The sequence below is a fragment of the Podarcis pityusensis genome (assembly GCF_964106645.2).
Source record: "Podarcis pityusensis genome assembly, chromosome: 1".
In the NCBI taxonomy this organism is placed as follows: domain Eukaryota; kingdom Metazoa; phylum Chordata; class Lepidosauria; order Squamata; family Lacertidae; genus Podarcis; species Podarcis pityusensis.
In genome coordinates this window covers 51,215,473-51,237,272 of record NC_138028.1, presented here as the reverse complement: position 1 = coordinate 51,237,272, position 21,800 = coordinate 51,215,473, and the positions used below count along the sequence as shown (strand labels likewise).

General features: G+C 45.6%; 1 protein-coding gene and 1 long non-coding RNA gene across 3 annotated transcripts in view; one reads left to right on the top strand and one right to left on the bottom strand.

The window, feature by feature from the left end:
* Positions 1 to 964: 964 nt before the first annotated feature.
* LOC308475489 lies at positions 965 to 8,310 on the bottom strand. The gene is made up of 2 exons (XR_013985257.1): positions 8,076 to 8,310; positions 965 to 1,575 (listed from the first exon to the last, which is right to left on the bottom strand). It is a non-coding gene; the product is annotated as an uncharacterized lncRNA (long non-coding RNA).
* Positions 8,311 to 8,384: 74 nt separating this feature from the next.
* The window catches only part of DGKZ (diacylglycerol kinase zeta), a 142,329-nt gene continuing 128,913 nt past the window's right edge, over positions 8,385 to 21,800 (top strand). Inside the window, exons 1-2 of one of the 2 annotated variants that reach the window (XM_081001488.1) lie at positions 8,385 to 8,479; positions 8,875 to 9,246. In XM_081001488.1, the coding sequence (XP_080857614.1) occupies positions 8,978 to 9,246 (269 nt within the window). In that variant the 5' untranslated portion in view covers positions 8,385 to 8,479; positions 8,875 to 8,977. Of the gene's footprint in view, positions 8,480 to 8,686; positions 9,247 to 21,800 lie in introns of those variants that run through there. The other variant, XM_081001485.1, reaches the window with a different exon arrangement.

Sequence of the window (21,800 nt, the reverse complement as noted above, 5' to 3'; positions counted from 1 at the left end):
CATCTTTTACTGCTGCTGTGAAGGGACATTTGGCATACGTTTATGCTGTAATTTAATTGTCACAGACTGACAATTTAACTCCAGTCTTTACATCCCCCCCTTGGTGCATATTCAACAGGCCTCATGGAGAATGTGCGCATAATCATTCCACGAAGAGGGAATTGTGCCAGTCGATATACAGGTTTTGGGGAATGTAGATATCTCAGCTGAAATTTGTACATTCTCTGGCCATTATGTATAATATCCAACAGACTTTGGGGAATGTACGTATCTTGACTGTATTTTGTACATTCTCTGGTCAGCATGCATAGTCACCAAGAAACATTGCCTTTTTTTTCTCTTTCAGGCTGGGGCAGCTAATAAATTGAAGCAACAGCATAAGCCCCAGCAGAAAATAATTAATTTATTGATTAGTTAAAAGGCAGATGAGCAATTAACCAAAAATTTCAGAGAGAAGAAATGCCATGGTGCTTCTGCAGCAGCACAACTGGGTGTCTTCATCTGCCCCAGCTGCAACAAAACATATGTCTCCTGCATCAGTCTCTATAGTAGTAGTAGTAGTAGTAATAATAATAATAAATTTATTTATACCCCGCCCATCTGGGTGGCTCTCAACAGAATATTAAACAGAATAAAACTTCAAACATTAAAAGCTTCCCTAAACAGGGCTGCCTTCAGATGTCTTCTAAAAGTCAGATAGTTGTTTCTTTCCTTGACATCTGGTGGGAGGGCGTTCCACAGGGCGAGCACCACTACCAAGAAGGCCCTCTGCCTGGTTCCCTGTAACCTCACTTCTTGCAGGGAGGGAACCGCTAGAAGGCCCTTGGAGGAGGACCTCAGTGTCCGGGCTGAACGATGGGGGTGGAGACGCCCCTTCAGGTATATATAGCCACAGCAGGCACTGCAAATGTCCAAAGGCTTGACCTCACCCCCAAAGGCAAACTCTTCTATTGTCTCCCAGTAATAATAATAATAATAATTTATTATTTGTACCCCGCCCATCTGGCTGGGTTTCCCCAGCCACTCTGGGCGGCTTCCAACAAAGATGAAAAATACACTAAAATGTCACATATTAAAAACTTCCCTGAACAGGGCTGCCTTCAGATGTCTTCTGAATGTCAGGTAGTTGTTTATCGCTTTGACATCTGATGGGAGGGCGTTCCACAGGGCGGGCGCCACTACCGAGAAGGCCCTCTGCCTGGTTCCCTGTAACTTGGCCTCTCGCAGTGAGGGAACCGCCAGAAGGCCCTCGGAGCTGGACCTCAGTGTCCGGGCAGAACGATGGGGGTGGAGACGCTCCTTCAGATATACTGGACCGAGGCCATTTAGGGCTTTAAAGGTCAGCACCAACAGGACAGATGGATGCCAGCAAGATGATAATTGGCTGAGAACCCCAAGCAGTTCAGAAGCAGAGTAGGTGTAGACACAATGGGCCACCCTATGGTGTCATTCAACTGATGTTAAGGAGGATCCCCCAGTCCTCTGGAGCTTCAGGAGGGGAAGGGCAGAATTACTGAAACTTGCTTCTCTTCCCATTCCACTGACAGAAGCCTTCTTGCTCTCTGCTGAGTGACACTGTTAGATATAACCCACTTGTATTAGTTTCATCCTCATAGTTGTAAGTACATATAACTGAATTAAAGACATATGCTTCCCTCCTGCAGTAGACACAGCTCCCCCCTCTTTCAGCCCCATGGTTTTGGGGAAGGGTGTGTGTTGTTCAGACAGGGAAGCCCTGCAACTAGCAGTCCTGAAACTTGGGGCAGGAGGGTCAGCGCTTTGCAGTTCTTTGACCTGCTGCGGCAGCTTATCACTCACCGCATGTGTTGACAGGCAGAAGGGCCATTTGGAGAGTAATGGAGCCAGACGAAATCATTGTAATGAGGTTTATAAGGAGCAGGTCATGCTCAACAAACTCAATCATTTCCCCTGATAGAATCTCAAGCTCATCAGTGACCAAGATGCTGTGACCAAGGCAGCTAAGCATTAGCTGATCATTGCTCCCAGATAAATTTTTATTTCCGTGGACATATTTACAACACTTCACTCGGAGATTAATCTTTTCCATGGGCTAAAATTTTGAAGCAAAGACCTTTGTATCTCTCCCAGCAACTGGGACTATGTGACATCATCAGCAGAGTGAATAGACGCCCCATCCTCTTTGAGACTGGAACAACTGACTTCCAGACTGTTTTTTACCTGGTATGTTGTCAGCAAAGATAATCACCCTTTGGAGGGATCAGCAAGGATTAAGATTGTACTGAAGTTTTGTCCAAACATACCACCAGGATCTCCCTGTTCCTGGTCTTACACTCTATACAGTTCTTCAACCTTGATATTTGTTGGACTACAACTCCCATCATCTCTACTAGCTTAACCAATGATCAAGGATGATGGGAGTTGTAGTCTGACAGCATCCAGGGACCCACGCTTAAAGAAGTTTGCACAAACTCCAGCACACAGTCCACTGGCTGTCAGATGGCCTTATTACATTATTCTTGTAAATGTTTTGATTTGTATGCTGCCTTGGAAACATTATGGGTGAAAGGCAAGAAACCCCAGCGCAGATTAGTGGGGAAGGGATCCATAGCTGACTGGATCCAGGGATACATTCGGATGCATTGAGCAACAAATAGCCCCATACTTTTAAATGGAAAAATCTTAGCCTCTTTGCCTTATGGGATAAGGCAATGGCAGAATCCTGAGGTGCCGGAATGGCATGTGCTATTCCCGACTGCAGGTGGAAGATCTTTTTTAAAACAAGTTTCCCACATTAAAAAAACACACAAAAACCTTCAACTATAAATTTTGAATTGTCCATCCTGATGCATTTGTTTGCTTATTTTTTGAAACTGAAATGAAATATTTTATGTGGGAAGTGATCCACTATGATACCCCCTACCTGCAGTGGTACAATCTGTTCAACTGCCTCAGGATTTTACAGGGGGGGGCCCAGGACTTTGGTCTTTCAGATTTCAGTGGTGCCCTGTGAGAGGCCAAAATTCAGCAGTCACCACCTTTTGCCTTCCATTCTGCACATAGCTGTGTTGCCCTACAACGCCCCCTAGGCTTGGCACCCAGTGTGGGGGAACCAGTCACACTGCCCTAAATCCGCCTCTGCTTTTACCACCTCATTCTGCTGGATGTTCAGAGGAGAGAAGGCCAATACATGGCTTTATGTATAGTTCTTATTATTTGGCTATGCAACTTGATCCTATGGATGTTTACACAGAAGTATGCCCCACTGATTTCAAACTGGGCTTACTTCCAAGAAAATTTAACGGAAGCCTTGCTTTCCTCGGACTTTATTCTTGAAGGATCTCAATTGTCATTATACAGAATGAATTATGCCATTTTGACGGAGACGGTCAAGTGGGGCACGTTAATCCTTGTCATGTCACACGGCAACAGATTCTCCAGCAGCTTACCAGAAGCCCGTGGGCTCAGCAAAACTCACCAAGTGCCTCCAGGTACATTCAGGCAAAAAGAAAATGTCTGCGTCAATGCTTGCTTGTGAGTGTGAGACAGGCACTGTGAAAAGAAAGTGAGGAGGCGGAGATAGCAAAAACTTCATTTTTAGCTGTGGGAGAAAACTCTCTCTCTGACCTTGTTGCTCTTTTAGGAGAAAGTGTGGCATTGGAGCGGAAACTGCTTTGTTCTGGGCACTTCTGTGATGCCACAATTGCATGGCCATATGAAGAAGACATAGGAACATAGGAAGCTCCTGTCTGGTCAGTTTCACGAACAACTCTTCTAGGGCACAGCAAAGAAGAATGCTCCCATATTTTTTCCCTTTGCAGCTGCAGCATCTGGAATCTGACACTTCTTCTGAATTCATGCTGCGGCTGCAAAGGAAGAAACTGGAGCACCATCTCAGATAAGGGTGCCCAGCTTAAGCCATAGCTGCAAAGGAGGAATTGGGAGCTCATTTAGAAGCGGCTCCCAGTTCTCCCTTGGAGAAGGGCTTGGACTTTCCCATGCCTTATTGTCAAATGACATTAGGTATGGGCAAGGTGGGCGGGGTTCACTCCAAAGGCTTCATGGGCCAAATCCAGAGGCTACTGCTCTATTCTCCCTCCACCCCCCAACAGACACTCAGTGGCCACAGAGCATAACCAGTCCTCATTAGGCTGTTTTGGAGAGTCTCCCCACTCAGACCTTTTTTCCTATACATTTTTGTACTTCTGTTAACTTAGGGTTACCCCTTCCCCACAGCCGTCTGCTGATACCTCTTGCTGCTGCCTTAGGTATATCAGGAGTGGGAAACCATTGGCCCTCCAGATGTTACTGAACTACAGTTCCCATCAACCTCAACAAGCATGGCCAATGGCCAGGGGTGATGGGAACTGTAGTTGAGCAATGCCTGGCAGGCACTTTGAGAACGTGTTTTGCTATTAGTGTTTGCTGCAGCAACTACAGTCGTACCTTGGTTTACGAACTTAATCCGTTCCGGAAGTCCGTTCTTAAACCAAAGCATTCTTCAACCATGGCGTGCTTTCCCAAAGCAGTGGGGGACTCAATTTACAAATGAAACACACTCAACAGGAAGCGAAACATGTTCTTATTCCAAGGCAAAGTTCACAAACCAAAACACCTACTTCCAGGTTTGCAGTGTTCTTAATTCAAGTTGTTCATAAACTAAGCCATGGGTAGGCAAACTAAGGCTCGGGGGCTGGATCCGGCCCAATCGCCTTCTACATCCGGCCCGCGGACGGTCCTGGAATCAGCATGTTTTTACATGAGTAGAATGTGTGCTTTTATTTAAAATGCATCTCTGGGTTATTTGTGGGGCATAGGAATTTGTTCATTCCCCCCCCCCCCAAAAAAAATATAGTCTGGCCCCCCACAAGGTCTGAGGGACCGTGGACCAGCCCCCTGCTGAAAAAGTTTGCTGGCCCCTGAACTAAGCTGTTCTTAAACCAAGGTATCACTGTATTCCCGATTATCAACAAGCCAACTTGAGACTTGGTTAGCAAGCTACACACATTACATTGCAGCAGCAGCTGCAATGACCAACAGGAGGAAGTGGCCTGCACTGGAGAAGAGAGACAAGTGGGTGACTAACTCTCCCCCCCCCCCCGACAGTCACTTTCTCCCTAGAATCCCCCACCCAGCTTCCTTTGCCCATGGAGAGTTTCAGACTCATGTTTGCTGTGAAATTCCCTTAGGCTGGTTTTAAATGTGAGAAGCATATTGACTCAGCTAGATCAGCCTCTGGCTATCTGGCAGAAGCATAAAGAACATTGAGCTTTAAACAGCACAGAATCCATTTTTGTATTTCAGTGGTCTAGTAGAGGAGAAATAAAGCAATTGCAAGGCTGATCTCTGTTCATGGGCAAAAGGGAGCATTAATCCTTGGAGCCAAATGATTTTTTGAAAGGCGTGTTATCTAGCCACCCATTTCTGGCTACTCCGGCTACTGTGAGGCCCATGCAGAGCTGAGCTCTCTCTTGGGAAGGTGGAAATAAGAGCATAGGTGCAGAAAAATAGCCCATAGTCCAAGCCTTACTCTAACAAAGTGCCACCATTTGATAGTATCTTGTATGCTGAGGCAAGTAAGATACACCAAATGAATGTACATTTCACTGGTTGAATGTGTACCTTGGGCAGAGGAGATGACAGCTGATCTAGAGAAGAGGAACTAATGCTATCTGGGGGTTGATGGGGCTGAGTCATGGGAGAGATTTGAAAGGAAAGCCTGGGGAGTTCGGCTAAATGACAAGTCACGACAAGGCAGTAGGAAGATGTGGGAAGTGTGGGGGGCTGAGATGTCAAGCGATTGATGGGTGTAACCCTAGCAAGGCAAAGAGAATGTAAAAGGCGGAGATGTCACACAAGTGACATGACTTGTTTCTGGTGCGCAGATTCAAGGACCCTTTCACTTCCCAGGTGCTGCTGACATTATTTCCTCATGGTGGTTTCGGGTCTGCAAAGAGCAGGCACGGTTTCTCTTGCACGTCTCAAGCAGCTCCTTCTTACAGATATGCGTGCATGCCATGCTGAAATCCCCTTTTGTGCAGGAGGATAACTGAGTCCCAGAAAAAGAAAGATGGCAGCACTGAACCTGGCTGGGCTTTATGAGACAGCTAAGAGACAATAGGAGAGGAACTCACTCTGATGCCTCTTCCTTTCCATTACTGAAAGGCTGCCTGCTCTCAAGAGAGCCAGTGTGATGAACTTAAGAGTGGTGAACTCATAATCTGGTGAACCGGGTTCACTTCCCCGCTCCTCCACATGCAGCTGCTGGGTGACCTTGGGCCAGTCACACTTCTCCGAAGTCTCTCAGCCTCATTCACCTCACAGAGTGTTTGTTGTGGGGTGGGGGAGGAAGGGAAAGGAAAATGCTAGCCACTTTGAGACTCCTTAGGGTAGTGATAAAGCGGGATATCAAATCCAAACTCCTCCTCCTCCTCTTCTTCTTGGCAACGGATGAGAGGTCAGCAACAAGGCCAAAATTCTGGATTGGTGGCCAAGCAGATTCACACCCTTTGGTGATAAGAAACTGTATATAAATGGCACTACAGATCTCTGGAGAGGACAGTCAGATGCCTCATCCCCTGAATTACAAATGCAGACCAGGCCCAATCCTGCTGTGGTTTCACATACATACATACATACATACATACATGTGGGGGTGGTAGTGGGAGAGAGAGAGGAAGGGAATATTTCTGAATGTTACCTGATCTTTGTGCATCAAGATCAAATTGGTTCTTTAGAGAATAAATATCTGCATGTGCTGTACATCCTCATTGGCTGGGTACTTCATGTAATAGAGCCAGTTTCTACTGGTATAATTTAGTCCAGTCCTCAGAGCATCCCTGCCCATTCACCAAGTCGTGCTTGCTTTCTGGTGCAGTGCTGTCTTAGCCTCTAGAAGCCAGGTGCATACTTTCCAGTGTGACCAAGAGCAGGGTAGAGATGTAGAGACGATGGATGCAATATTCCATGACTCTTTTAATGCAAGAAGACCTAGGAAGAATTCCACTTGCCCTAACCCTTCCCTGGAAGCACAGGAGGATGTGTTAGGCAACTTCGTTAGTGGATAGCCAAGCTGCTGGAAGAAAAATACCTGTTTCATTTGGGGGGTGGGGGGATAAAAAATGGAAACTGTGCCCTCCTGTGTTAGAGAGGGGAAGTGCACGGGATTCCAAATAAGCAATAGGGGGTGGGTGGGAAATAAATAAGAATTAGGGTATATTGGTGAGAAGGAAAGGTGTTTAATTTTTAATTGTTGACATGCTTTTGTTTCTTGTAAAGGAAGACTTGAGTATTCACCTTGTAGAGTATAAAAGTACTCATCCCGGAAAGAGCTAAAGATATAAAAGCAAAAACAAACCTTTAAAAAATGCCCACATTATGTGCATGCATGCATTTTGTCTTTTATTATGATTCATGTCCTGGGCACTATCCAGTAGGCACCTCTGACAGTTGCCCAACTATTTGATGCCCAGAGAGCAAGGGAGGTGTCAGCTCTGGAGAGAATCACATTTAACCAGCAATAATAAATTGGGAGAGTCTTGGGATAATGAGATTTACCTGAAGTTTATTCCCTTCTGCTAAAGGCAAGCATGCAGCCATTTTTCCAGAGGAAGAAGCTAAAGCCTTACACCCCCTAAGAGTCCTTTTTATTATTTTCTTATTTTGATAGCACTATATATAGCACAGCAAGCTATAAAAGTTTCATTCCCATCTGTTTCCTGCAATCACCCATTTTTACTCCCACCTCATTATACGGATAAGTAAGCAGGATTTTTTTTAAAAAAAATGATTTCACGGTGTTTCCTTTGCGAGGCAGGTCATTATTATTTCCATTTTACAGAGGCGTGACTTGCCTAAGACAAAAAAATGTGAATTAAAACATCCATTCACTCTTTTTGTACAGCACCTGGTGCCCTCCAGCTGTTTTGGACTACAGCTGGATGCGACTAGTCTGAAACAGCTGGAGATCACCGAGTTGCCAAAGAAACAGCTACGCCCCGTCCACTATTTTTAAATAAATAAATAAAAACACGCTATTATTGGATGAACCCTATTCTTTATCCATCAGAAATCACCCTAGCAGACCACTCACCCACCTTTCTTCTTCGCGTGTGGTCGTGTTCACACCCTTCGGATTTTCCACGTGTGCACGGAGGTCAGACTAGATGATCCCTGGGGAACCCCCTCTCTTTAAGATCGAACCCTTTCTCAACCAAATCTCAGGGCATTCTAGGATCAGGTCACAGTTCCAAGGCTCAGTTCTGCCTGGATTATCAAGGGTTAAGTGCCGGCTTCCGAATGTCTCTTAGGTGACACTGCTCTCCGGTGTAGCGATAGCACAGCCCCCTTCCCTCCCTCTCCCTCCTCCGTCTCTCCCTTTGCTTTGTCTTCTGCGGCAGCAGGGTCCGCCGAGTCTCTCCTTCTCGGCGGGTGCTTTCTTATCACGGCTGTCCCGGCTGCTCTGGAGGAAGACGCCGAGGTGGAGAGCATCGGATCCCAGGTCATGAAGAAACCCTGACTGGTCCTTTTCTCCCTCCAGCAAGAACAGAAAAAGAATAAGGCTTCCCCATCTCCTCTGGCGGAAATTGATCCTTCCCGAGTTCGCTGCCTCCTTTTCTCTTTTGGCCGTCATATTAACTTCTTATTCCCATTTTAAAAAAAATCTTCCTGCCGTTCTGGAAAGGCAGCTGGATTTGGGGAGGGGTAATTCCTCCGTCTTGTCTAAGTTTCTGGGATCTCCCTCCCTCCCCGGAATTCCTCGTGCTTTTGTTTTCCTGAATGAATGAGGCTGGTGAGTGATAATTCTAAAGCAACAATAGCCACCCATTGAAGAACCTGTCAAATCTTCTCAGCCAAGCAAGCTGACTTCCTTGTTCTCTCTCCTTCCTTCCGAAGAAATCCAAGCCCACCGCCAAGAACAGCAGGGCTGAGTATTGTGCTCCTTTGGGTAGCAAGTGCCCAGGAAGCAAGTGCCTGAGTCCGTCTTCCTTGGGAGAGAATGGCCGAAGCTTCTCCCAGGACCTGGAGAGGATGCGATTCTGCTGGAGAAGAGGAAGCAGCCAGGGGAGCTAAAGCAAGCTGGCAAGGCTCTGCAAGAGAAGAATGGAGGGTTCTCGGAGCCGGGAAGTCACTGCCCCCCAGCCTGCAGCTGGGCCACAACTTGAACCCGCAGCCGGAAGAGGAGAGAGCCGAAGCAGGCCCGTCCCTAAGGGCACAGATGGAGGATCAGTTTCTGCACTTGACCATCAGAAAACAGGTGTCCTACAGGTAAGGGCTTCCTCCGGTCAAGTCGCCAAGGGGGCTGGTTTTAGGAAAAGCAAGACATTTCAGTGAGTCTTCAGGTGGTTTTCTGCTCACTCTGAATGTTTTGTGAACTACCAGAAAGCGGGTCTGGGGAAAACACAGGGCAGAGCAACATCCAAGTCCCATGCATGTTTGCTTGCAAATAAATTCCGCTGAGTTTATGGGGACTCAGTCTCAAGTCAGTGTGCCTAGGGTTGCAGCCTTAGTCTTTTTCAGTCAGCAACCAAAAGTCTGTGTGTGTGTGTGTGTGTGTGTGTGTGTGTGTGTGTGTCAAGTACAGGAATAGCCAATGTGGCACCCCCTCCAGTTGTAGTTGTCCTGCAACTTCCATCATCCCTGATTGTTGGCCATGCTGAAGGAGGTCGATGCGAGCTGGAGTCCAATAACCACTTAGCTCCCCCTTTATCATTATAGATGGTCGTAACAGATTTAATATAACTAGGGAATTGATCGGCTAAATCAATGTAATTTTACCCTCGCATACAATCTCTTTCCCTTCCCCCTGAAAAACACTTTAAGCATCTGTGGATGGCAGAGAAATGTAAATAAGGAAGTGAGGCAGAAAAACTTCCGAAGTGTATGACTGGGAAACCTGGAGGCGGGGGTGGTCGAGAAAATAAATTTAAATCAGATACAGTCATTTGTGTTTCCTGTATTTGTCTCTGCCTTTGAAAGTGCACCCGAGCCATTCTTTTTGACCTGGTTATAGTGAGGGTATTGACTTGGGTCTGAGCCAGTAGCCAACATGCTTAGCTGAGATCTCAGTCCATATACTCATGTCTGTGATGTCTCCAGCAAGGAGAAGCCCCATTCTTCTTGGTCCAGGGCATGACTCCTGTTATGAACTTACAGATTTCATTCTAGCTGATGCCAAGACTTGGTGACTGCATTAGCTGAAGGGATCAGAAGGACACATGTACCTGTACGGGAGTAAAATGGGGTGGTGGGACGAGAAAGTCGAAGGACAGCTGCCACTACATGGGCCTGTGAGTAATGGAGAAACGAGGGAGTAAATAATTCGTACCCTGTAACCTAAGCTATTGTTTTTGTAAATTGTAAATCGGGTTTCCGTAGGTGACAATGTGAAAGCTTTCGAGCTGTTCTCTATTAAAGCTAAAAATAACTCCAAGTACCCGGTATATTACTTTGCAATGCCACGTTAGTTACCAGCTTTATAATAACCCCTTAGCACTTTAAGTTGGTAGCATTAAACAAACAAAACTGGGTGTCACAGAATATAAGAAGCCATGGTTCACTATTCCTGAAAGCTCAGAGCTAAATTTAAAGCTTGCCAGGTTGCTTGAAGAAGAGCTTTGTGATACTAAAAAGCTTGCTCATTCTCCCCCACAGAAGCTGCCATCGCCTTACCAGCCTTGCATGCTGACTCTCCCTGATCATCCCCATATAAACACTTCAGCAGTCAATAACTGATGGCGGTTTGAAGTGATTCACTGTACACTCATGGAGCAACCCTCTGTCCTGAACAGCATATGAAGGAAAATACTTTATATAGAAAACATTCTTGCTTCATGGATACTAGTGTTTCTACTGCAAACAGATAAAATGGGGGTGACATACCCCCACCTTCAAACACCATTGCTTGCATCTGAGAACGCTGGTCTAACTATCTGATGAATTTGTATGTTGCAGTGATTCAAATGCTAGATTTAGATGTGGAAAGTGCCTGGGCTTACATCCCCATTCAAGTATCATTCTCATTCAAGCTCACTGAAAGGACATGCCACTTTCTCAGCCTAACCTACCCTGCAGGGTTGCTGTGAAGCCAAAGCACTGCTCTGAGCTCAATGGAGGGAGGGACAGAGGCTGTAACTAACTAGTAATAGACTTGTGCTTAGGGTCTCCTAGAATGACTTGGGTAGCCAACTTTGTGCACAGCAGATCTGGGGTCCATGGGGCTAAAATCCAGGAAAATGAATGGTGCTGCTATAGCACATGTGATCCCCACAATATATATGGACAAAATGCTTCATCCAAGGACCAGGAAAGGCATATCTCTGGCTTCTCACAGGAAGAAGACTGTTGCCCAAGGAGAAAAATGGACACTTAACGGTTATGTGCCAGAACAGCAAACGGAGGTTGTGGAAAGTTGCTGTTCAAATGCCCCGGCTCAAAACATTTAGCCATTCTTAGCAGGTGTGCAGCATGATCTGTGAGCTATGCTCTAGAAACTTTGCAGCAGCCTTTGCCAACCTGGTGCCTCCATATGTTTTGGATGACAATTCTCATCAGCCCCAGCCAGCGTGGGCTAGGGGGAGTTGTCATCCAAAATACCTGGAGGGCACCAAGGGACCTTGAGAGTCATCTGGTCCAACTCCCTGCAATGCAGGAATCTCAGCTCAAGCATCCAGGACAGGTGGAAACATGGGCGTAGCCAGAGGGCAGGGGGGCAGCTGCCCGCCCAATCATGTAAATCAATAAAAATACTTAAGTAACCCCCAACATAAATCCTGGCTATGCCCATGGGTGGAAACCTCCGAAGGAGAGTCCACCACCTCCCAAGGGAGACCATTCTGCTGTCGAACAGCTCTTACTGTCAGAAGTGAAGGACTGCTTCCAGGTTACACACTGCTTATTAATGCCACCATTAAGTGCCTTATTGTATGTTGCAGCTGGACACAGGGGGGGCTACCTTAAAGCCAGAGGCATGACTTGCCCTAACATGGTGCACACAATGGTCTACTTTCTGAAGCTTAAAAGCATTCTGGCCTGGATGCCACCATGAGTGAGGGATTATCAAGGCTGGGAAAGGGAAGTGAACAGGATTTGCCTTCCAAGCTATATTTCTCCAGGTGCGCAGGGTATGTTTTACGAATGGATTAACTTGCTGCAATTATCCCAGAATCCCTGTGGGAGGAATGGAACATATTGCAAACCAATATGAACCATTTGGATTTTCTGGGAAGCTGCTTCATCGTCCTATCTGGCCAAGGGTTCTTTCGATAGAAAGTTCTGAAAACTCCATCCTTGAGTTCCAATTTTCTTCTGATTGGGACCATTAGCAAACTTTGTATGCCTCTTCTGATGACCCAAAAAAACCCACCCTTCACACCTATATTTTCCACCTGTAACACTTGCAAATTCTAGTTATAATTAATTCTGTGATAGTTGTTGAAAGTGACTCATGGAGTTGTCAGTCAGGACAAAATGTTCAAAACGTCGCTTTTTAAGCAGTCAAGGATGCATACAGACACCTTTTAGGCACAGAAAACTTGTTCTGTTGGGGGGGAGTTGTCTGTGTGCCGCAGCCTGTGAAATGCCTTAAGAAGAAAATATATCAGTCAGTGTCAGAATATCCTTTATTAACCAACTTAACAACAACAACAACAACTCTGGGCAGCTTTCAACAAATTAAAACACAATATGACATCAAACATTTCAAACTTCTCTGAACAGGGCTGCCTTCAGATGTCTTCTAAAAGTCAGATAGTTGTTTATTTCCTTGACATCTGATGGGAGGGTGCTCCACAGGGCGGCTGTATTATTCATGTCAATAAATTTTCTGACCAGAATGGAAGGAAGATCAGCATCTTATATCACTGTCCAACCTGGAATCTGAAGAAAGAAAGTAAGGCAGAGACAGGATGATGAGCCTGGCAATGTCTCTAAACCAGAACTGGTCTTGTGCAGAAAGCCAGGCCTAGCCACAGACATATACTGTTGCAGTACAATATGCAGGACCAGTCTTGACTCTTGGGTTGTAATCTAGTAAGCGACTGTGTAGTGTAGCAGATTATGCAACTGGGATTGTTAGGAGTAAGAATCAGGACACAGAACAATCCTAGGGAGATGGAATTTAATATTCAGGTTTTGCATACAGCAACCATCCGGCTCTCAGTACTTCTCTGTCCTCCTTAGGCTTGTTTAAGTCCTGGGATAGCTCAAACCTGTGATTAACGCAAGGCATTCCGAAATGCTGGAGCTGCTGTAAACATTACAGGTGGGGGAATTTGGATACAGCAAGGGAGTGCCAAGAGTGAAAAGTTCCAGGTGATGTTATCACATTTGTATGTCAGTCTGTGCTCACAGGTTAGCACATGCAAATGCAGACAAATTCAAGCTATTTGCAAAGAGGAAAATTGAGATGCTCCTGTTGCCTAACACTGCAGATCCTCTAAAGAACACCAGATAGATGGCAGTCTTAACCACCAGGTCCAAAGAGAACCCAGGCAGGAGGAAATCCATGGGCACATCAAAGGAGTTGGATGTGCATCCATAACCCAGTATGTACAGCACGCTGTGAGCTGTTCTAACTGTGAGAATTTGACCAGCTTCGGCCCATCTGAAGCTGATACAGGCTCGTCTTATCTTGAGCCCAAGCAGAGTAGTCCACACAGCAGAAGGATAAGCAGTATGTGCCACATTCTTAACTTTATTTCCACTCTATGCTGAGAGAATACAAACATGCATCTTGCCTCTGTGAGAGCAGAGAAGCAACTGTCTCTCTAACAAAGAAACCGAGAGAACAGTGAAAAACAGGAAACCAGTGAACGTCACATCCAGTCTCCCATTCCCGTGGGAATCCAACAGTAACTCTGACTGTGGAATGCAAAACAATGTCTTGTGACTGCAGTTGCTGCTCGGTGAGGGAAATAGAAACCAACATCCTCCCCCTTTCTGTGAACATCACTGGGCAGCGTGTTCGTACAATATCAGTACAAACCCAACTTCTGCACATAGTTACAGTGTTGATCCCTTGATACAACCTTGGACAATACATCAGCAGGAATTTCATTACCTGGCATATAGGACACCGTTATGAGTCCCTTCTGAACACGTTCCTTAGCATGTTGCAGTTTCAATTGCAAATGCTTCGTGCTTTGCTTACAACCTTCAGAATTCAGCAAAGCCAAACATGCTTTGTTGTCCTGGTAAACCTGGATTGGACATTTGACAGGAATTTTCATGTCTTTGCATAATTGTAATAACCATTCACAATCCTTAAGTGAATAAGACAGTGCATTCAGTTCAGCTTCACAAGTACTTAAGCTAACTGTTGTTTGCTTCTTGCATGACCAATCAAATAGACCCTGATTGTACATGTAGCAAACTCCAGACGTACTTTTCCTGTCTGTAGTGTCACCACCAAAACTTGCATCTGCAAATATCTCAAGACCACCAGACTTCTGATTGTTAAATCTCAGTCTGTAATGCATAGTTTCTTTCAAATAGCAAGCTATGCGTTTCAGAGCTTTCCAATCCTTAACAGTAGGATTGTTGACTTGTCTGCTTAGCAAATTACAGCTAACAGCAATGTCAGGTCTTGAACATCTGGCAATGAAGTTTAGTTTGCCTAGCACACTTCTGTACAGTGTAGTGTCAGAAAATGCTTCTTCAGTGTCATCTACCTGATAACCTGTTGTCATCGGTGTGTCTACAGGGTTAGCATCCATCAGGTTTAGTTTGCTTAACACATCAGCAATTTTCTGTGACTGGTGTACTAGAATGTTACCATCTTGATCGCTCTCTATTTCCAGAGATAGGTAGTTGTTTACCACACCAAGATCTTTCATGTCAACTTGGAGCTTTGTGGTGTGTGAACCCACATGTCAGAACCAAAAAATCTCACGTGTTTGATGTAAGGTTTTTTGCCAAACATCTTCTCATAGGGGGTACAACCAATCGCTGAAGATAACCTGCGATTATAACTGTAAACAAAACACGCCAAAGATTCCGCCCAATAACTCTCTGGAAGATTGGCATCATGCAGCAAGGTTTTTAGACCTTGAAGCAATGTCTGATTTGCTCTCTCACAAAGTCCATTCTGCCATGGCGAGCGAGGACTAGACAAATCGTGTTGAATTCCTTTCTCAGTCAGAAAAGCTTCAAACTGCTGAGAAGTGAATTCCCCCCCGCGATCAGTGAAAAGAGTCTTTATCTTCTTACCATGCACATTTTCCAACCAATCACAGAATTCCTTGAACCTTGGAAAAGCCTCTGATTTCTGCTCGAGATTGTACACATAAATATATCTGGAAAATGCATCAATAAGAACCATGAAGTACCTGTTTCCACCCAAAGAGGGCGACGGTGGACCAACCAAATCAGCATGCACTACCTGGTATGGTTCTGTAGCTTGCCTACTAGACACCTTACCTTTCGCAGCCATTTTCACTTTGTTTGCTGTGCATGCCTTACACTTCATGTGGTACCTGCAGGGTTTAATAGTCATACCTTCAACCAAGGCAGGCATTTTGGATACTGCCTCAAAATGTAAATGACCAAAGTTCCTGTGAAAATCATGAATACATCCTGCATGCAAACTTTTGTTAGAACCTGCAATGCAACAAGTTTCATCCTGCACATCATCATCGAAATACAAAACAAACAAACGATCAACATATTCAGCATGCAATACATAATCGTTTTTCTTTGTGATGGTGCACTTCTTGTTCTTGAAGGAAACGTCAATTTTCCGTTCATTCAGCTGCGCAACACTGAGTATATTGTGTGCAGCATCTGGAACGTAGAGAACATTTTGTATCGATAAGTCCAAACTGTGAAGAACAACAGTTCTGTAGCCTTGACTGGGGATTGTGTGGTCATCCGCCTGGTGAATCGCACCTTCCTGTGGTGTAAAAGACACGAACAGTCGCTTTTCGTTGCATAAATGGTGCGTTGCGCCCGAATCCACCACGAAGAAAGATCTAGATGTCTTCTGGACCTTTGCAACCTTTGGAGTGAAGCGTGAGACCATTGCCTTGTGCTGCGTTGTCCTGGACACTGGACCTTTGCCTTTGCCTTTTCCACGTGATGAGCTTTCGTTGTGCTGCTTTGTCTTGGCCCTGGGAAATCTGCATTCCCTCTTCATATAGCCTAGACGTCCACACGAGTAGCATTTCACTGCCTTCAAAGCTTTGGCGCCATCTGGTGGTTCCACTGCATTCTGAGATGACGTCTGTGAAGACTCCCCCTTACCGATGCAGCTAGCACCCCGGCGGTCTGCTTCATTCTGAATCACGGCAGTAACATGGGCTACTGTGATCTGAGCAGTTGGCAGAACAGCAATCTGAGTGGCAACGGACTCCCAACTTGAACCCAAAGAATGTAGTATCATGAAGGAATACACAGCCTCTGGAAAGGTGAGTCCTCTCTGTTGCAGCTCATGTCTCAGATTCTGCATCTCCATCAGATGTGTACGCACATCTGCACTTTCAGCAAGTGCCATATCATGCAGCTTGGCATAGTAGAAGAAGCACCAGCTTCTGTCCTCAAATGAGCATCTCTAAAAGTGTCCCAAATCTCTCTGGCTGAGGTCTTATCACGCAACAGATAGAGCTCTTCTGGGGAGACTATCAATGTAAGAGTTCCCCTTCCTTTGGAATCCTTAGCTGCCCATACATCTGTTATTGGAGCTGGGGGGGCGTCTGTAATAACTGTAAACAGACCTTCTTTTCGCAGAAGAGCCTCTGCGTAGAGTACCCACTCCGCATAATTCTTCTTATTGAGCTTTGGAATCCCGAAAGCATCCCGAAGGATGACTCTGGCATTAGCCTTCTGCGTCATTAATCAAGCTGTGTCTGTGGACAGCTGCTTCCAAAAGCACTTGTAAAAGTACTTTCGGTTTTCAAGCCTCCCAAGCCTTTGAGCCTGTGCCGCGGCAAACGGCTTTAAAAGTTCAAAGTCCAGCCATAAAGCCATTAATTAGGAGCTGGCAGGCTGCCCGGCGCATGAGCACATACCTCTCATCAGTCATCTTGACGCGCAGAGCAGATAACGTCCAATCCGTCTCTCTGTTCCTCTGCCGGCATTCCGATTCCGTTTAGCTGGGCCCATAACCCAAAAATGTGAGATTTTGACCAGCTTCGGCCCATCTGAAGCTGATACAGGCTTGTCTTATCTTGAGCCCAAGCAGAGTAGTCCACACAGCAGAAGGATAAGCAGTATGTGCCCCATTCTTAACTTTATTTCCACTCTGTGCTGAGAGAATACAAACACGCATCTTGCCTCTGTGAGAGCAGAGAAGCAACTGTCTCTCTAACAAAGAAACCGAGAGAACAGTGAAAAACAGGAAACCAGTGAACGTCACATCCAGTCTCCCATTCTTGTGGGAATCCAACAGTAACTCTGACTGTGGAATGCAAAACAATATCTTGTGACTGCAGTTGCTGCTCAGTGAGGGATATAGAAACCAACACTAACCACCTCCCATTCCTGCACAGCATTTGTCAAAAAATGGAGGACTGTAGGATCAGGGTCAGCTCTGTAGTCTTCCAACTAGAATGCAGGAATCCCAGCACGCAGTCTCCCATCCAATAGGAAACCATGCCGGACCCTGCTTAGCTTTGCAAATGTGCTAGCAGTTTTATTGCTGCACCACTGTTTAAAGAATGATTTAAATGTATGGTGAGCACACAACCTAGTTATACTATTTTGCGGGTGGCATTGTGGTCTAAACCACTGAGCTTCTTGGACTTGCTGATTGGAAGGTCAGCGGTTCGAATACGTGTGACGGAGAGAGCTCCCATTGCTCTGTCCCAGCTCCTGCCAACCTAGCAGTTCAAAAGCACACCGGTGCAAGTAGATAAATAGGTACCTCTGTGGCAGGAAGGTAAACAGCGTTTCCATGAACTCTGGTTTCCGTCACGGTGTCCTGTTGTGCCAGAAGTGGTTTAGCCATGCCGGCCACATGACCCGGAAAGCTGTCTGTGGACAAATGCCAGCTCCCTCGGCCTGAAAGCGAGATGAGCACCACAACCCCATAGTCACCTTTGACTGGACTTAACCATCCAGGGGTCCTTTACGTTTTACCTTTACCTTACTATTTTGCAGTGGGGGGTGTGTGGCATGAGGATTAGCAAAAGGCTCCCTGGAAAGAGGATGGCTGAGCCAAAAAAGATTGTGATACAACTCCTGCGAAGGCAAAATTTCCTCAGCCTTCCCGAGACCCCACGTTTCACGTCATGTTAACTGCCTATGGGCACTTCCTGCCAGTCCTCTGCCTGCTCTGCTCCCCCAGCCGGCAGAAGGGTAGAGGGTGGCAGCACCAGCCTTTTACGTAAAAGGAGGAGGAGGAGAAAAAGCACCCTTGATATTTTTAAGGACTTGGAAATAAATGTTTCTTCCAGAAATAGAGAGAATGTGGTGTGTGTGGAGGTGTCTCTGGCGGGGGGAGCGTGGGCTGCCGGAGCTGGTTATATATAGCACTTCCCGAGCCAAGCCTCTTAGCAGCAATGGATTTGCAAGGCTCGCTGGTTCCAGCCTTTGCGGAAGCGGCTGCAATAAATACCTAAGTAGGTTTCATGTTTGTATACCTGATTTTAGCAGTGATTCACTGGGGGGATTTGGGGAAGTCATTCAGAGAAGCAAGTGAGACAAAAGCTTCTCGGCCCACTAATTGGCCACTAGTTCCACTAATTGCCATATTGCACATTACAAAACTAGGTAGGCTGCTGCGTGGGTAGCATAACCATGGAAGGATTTCATAATCTGTGAGGGAGACAAGCGGGGCTTCGATTACACTGGGGCTTGCCCCCTCCTTAGCTTTTATGACAGCCCCCTTAGCTACTATTTTTAGAAATGTATGGGGGCACAATTTGTCTGTAATTGTCTAGCAGGTGTTAGGCAGAGAGCGTTTGTAAATTTCATTAAGGCCCCCTACTTTTCCTCACATTATTCAAACGACTTCTGAGCCCTGGGTGTGTACAGACTGAAGCAAGCAAGCGGCAATTGCCCCCAACACCATACAGCATGTAAAAATAAAATGTGTATGCCTCTTACAGATTATAAGGTATGGCATAATATAGGTAGACACTGTGCACTTGGATGAAGCAGCCGATTATGGGTAAAATTCATGTGCCCGTATTTTCTTGCCACAAGCGTGCTTTCTTCATTCCTCTGCCCCGCAGCTGACAAAAGGCTGAACATGTTTTCAAGCTCGCACAAGTGAGGCAGCCTGGCTTGCTGAATTCATATTGTGTGGGCTGAACCATTCAGAGGCTTCAAATGTTTGCGAATGTTCATCATCAGTTGACTGCAAAATATCACCTTGCAGTGGGAGGGCGGGGGCTGGGGTGGGAATCTAAATGATACTCAAAGCATAACTGAGGCTTGGGATATCCGCTAGTGCTCAAAAAGGACTCTGTGGAAGTCAACTTTTAAAATGTGGATTTGTGACTCTATCAATCTCCCAGCATCCCTTTGGCCTACATCAGCAACTGAGCCATTACAATCCTCACTGTACTCAGGTATTGCAAGCACAAGGGAAAGCACTTCCTGAAGCCATTAGCAAAGTCTATGGCTAGTTTGGCTGGTGCAAAGAATCCTGGTGCCAACAGATCAGATTTCTCAAAGGGTGGAGTCAGCACCTCACCTTTAGTAGAAGAGGCCCTATGGCTCTTATCTGCCAAGACTGCCAGAAGTGCTTATTAGAGTGGAGTAAAAATGGTAGGGAACAATACACCCCCCAACATTTCTCTGATGAAAATAGGGACATCCTATTCAACAAGAACAACAATTTTCTTTATACCATGCCCATCTGACTGGGTTGTCCCAGCCACTCTGGGCAGCTTCCAATATATATCACAACACAATAAAACATTTAACATGAAAAATCTTCCCTATACAGGGCTGCCTTCAGATGTATAATTGCTTATCTCCTTGGCTCGGGGGTCACGTAACTCCATACATTCCAAACTTTATTTGATGAAAATAGGGACATCCTAAGGAAAAGCGGGACATTCTGGGATCAAATCAGAAAACAGGATGGCTTCTGTAAATCTGGGACTGTCCCTGGAAAATAGGGACACTTGGAGGGTCTGGAACCAATAACACACTCAAGGCTTAAATAGGGCCTTGAAACAGACTGCAATCCTGTACCCACTTTTCTTAGAGTAAGCCCTATTTAAATACATTTGTCTTAAATTTTATTATAGGATTGCAGAGATCATCTCATTTATATAGTAAAAGGGTGTGCTGGGAATGGCCCATGTGAATAGACAGAAGTGCAGCAACCCAGCCTCAGATGTTCAACTTTAAAACTGCCTGGTGACTGGCACTTGAGTTGCTGATGAGAACAGGAAGTAGATTTCTCCTCCTGCCAACAATGTGTGTAGCTCTGTGTAAGGTGTAGCTGATCGAAGGGCCACATTCTCCTTTGGCCACTGCTGGCTGTGATGAAATGTGATGAAATCAAAATGGCATTAAAATTTAAAAATACAGATAATCTGATGACTGGGAAGTGTTAAGTTCTGTCAAACCCAAAGCTTTGCCTACTTCCCCCCTCTTTTTGCTGCTGCCAAAATTGGTGAGGTCTTTGAGGCTAGAAAAATATGATGGAGAAACTGGATTGTTTTCCCTGCAACTTTTTGTTCTTTTTAACACATCCTTCTTAGAACCAAATACCTCTCTCGCTTTTATTCCTCTTTCCTTCTCATTTCTCTTCTCTTCCCCATTTCTTCAATCCCTCTCACTTTTTAAGCTTTCCAATCCCTGCCCCCATGTTTATATACCCATTTTCTCTTTGTTTTCTCAGCCTTTCTTAGAAGCAGGTCTTCTCCAACTTGCATCCTTCACTCACCCCCTTGCTCCCTGGCAGCTCCAAAACTGCCTGGCTCCTAAATTTTGCACACACAAAACATGTATCACTGTGAATAAGAGATATGCTTTTTATGCTTTCCTCATCCATTGTTCCTTGGCTTAAAAATGCTTGTGTCTTCCTGTGAATACTCAGCGGATAATAAACTCCCAAAATCCGCTGTTGGGAAATGTCTTTATTGGGACCCACCAAAATGTCACAAAAAGTGTGACGAGGGTTCTCTAATGCCCTTTTGGGCCCTTTCCCCTGATGTGATCCTTCATATGGAGCTAAGCATCACTTTTCTCATCTATCCCTTACTCTTCCTGCAGGGCGGCCTCTTTACCTATACACTTTATGTTGCAGACAGATGGGTTTGTTTACCTAGTAAGCACTAGCACTAGAGGTCAGGAGTTGCAGGAACGCAAGCCTACTTGTTATCCTTATCTCTCAGGCTTATCAACTATTCCTGTGGTAGGTGCAGGGACACCAGGGAGGCTACAGGTAGGTAGCCGTGTTGGTCTGCCGTAGTTGAAATGAAACAAAACAAATATAATATAATAAAATAATAAAAAATAATAATAAATTCATTCCAGTAGCACCTTAGAGACCAACTAAGTTGGTATGAGTTTTCGTGTGCATGCACACTTCCTTTCAGCCCTATTTCAGCACTTGGCTGTGACACAGAAGAGGGCAAATACCTGTTTGCAGCTGCCCCAGAGAGCAGAGTTAAGGGTAGATTTCAGAGGAACTTTAGGAAGAAACCTCTTGATGGCCAGGGCAGTTTGACATGGAGGGCACTTGCCAGGGGTGGGCACTCTCCCTTGCTCGAGGTCCTTCAGGCAGAAGCTAGGCACTCCTCTGTTAGAGGATATTCTGAATTGAGAAGTTTGGAATAAAGGTCTTTCAAGGCTGGGCCAACACTCCTATTGATTCTGCATCCAGTGTGGTTTCCACTGCTGGTTTGGGAAGCAGTGTACACATG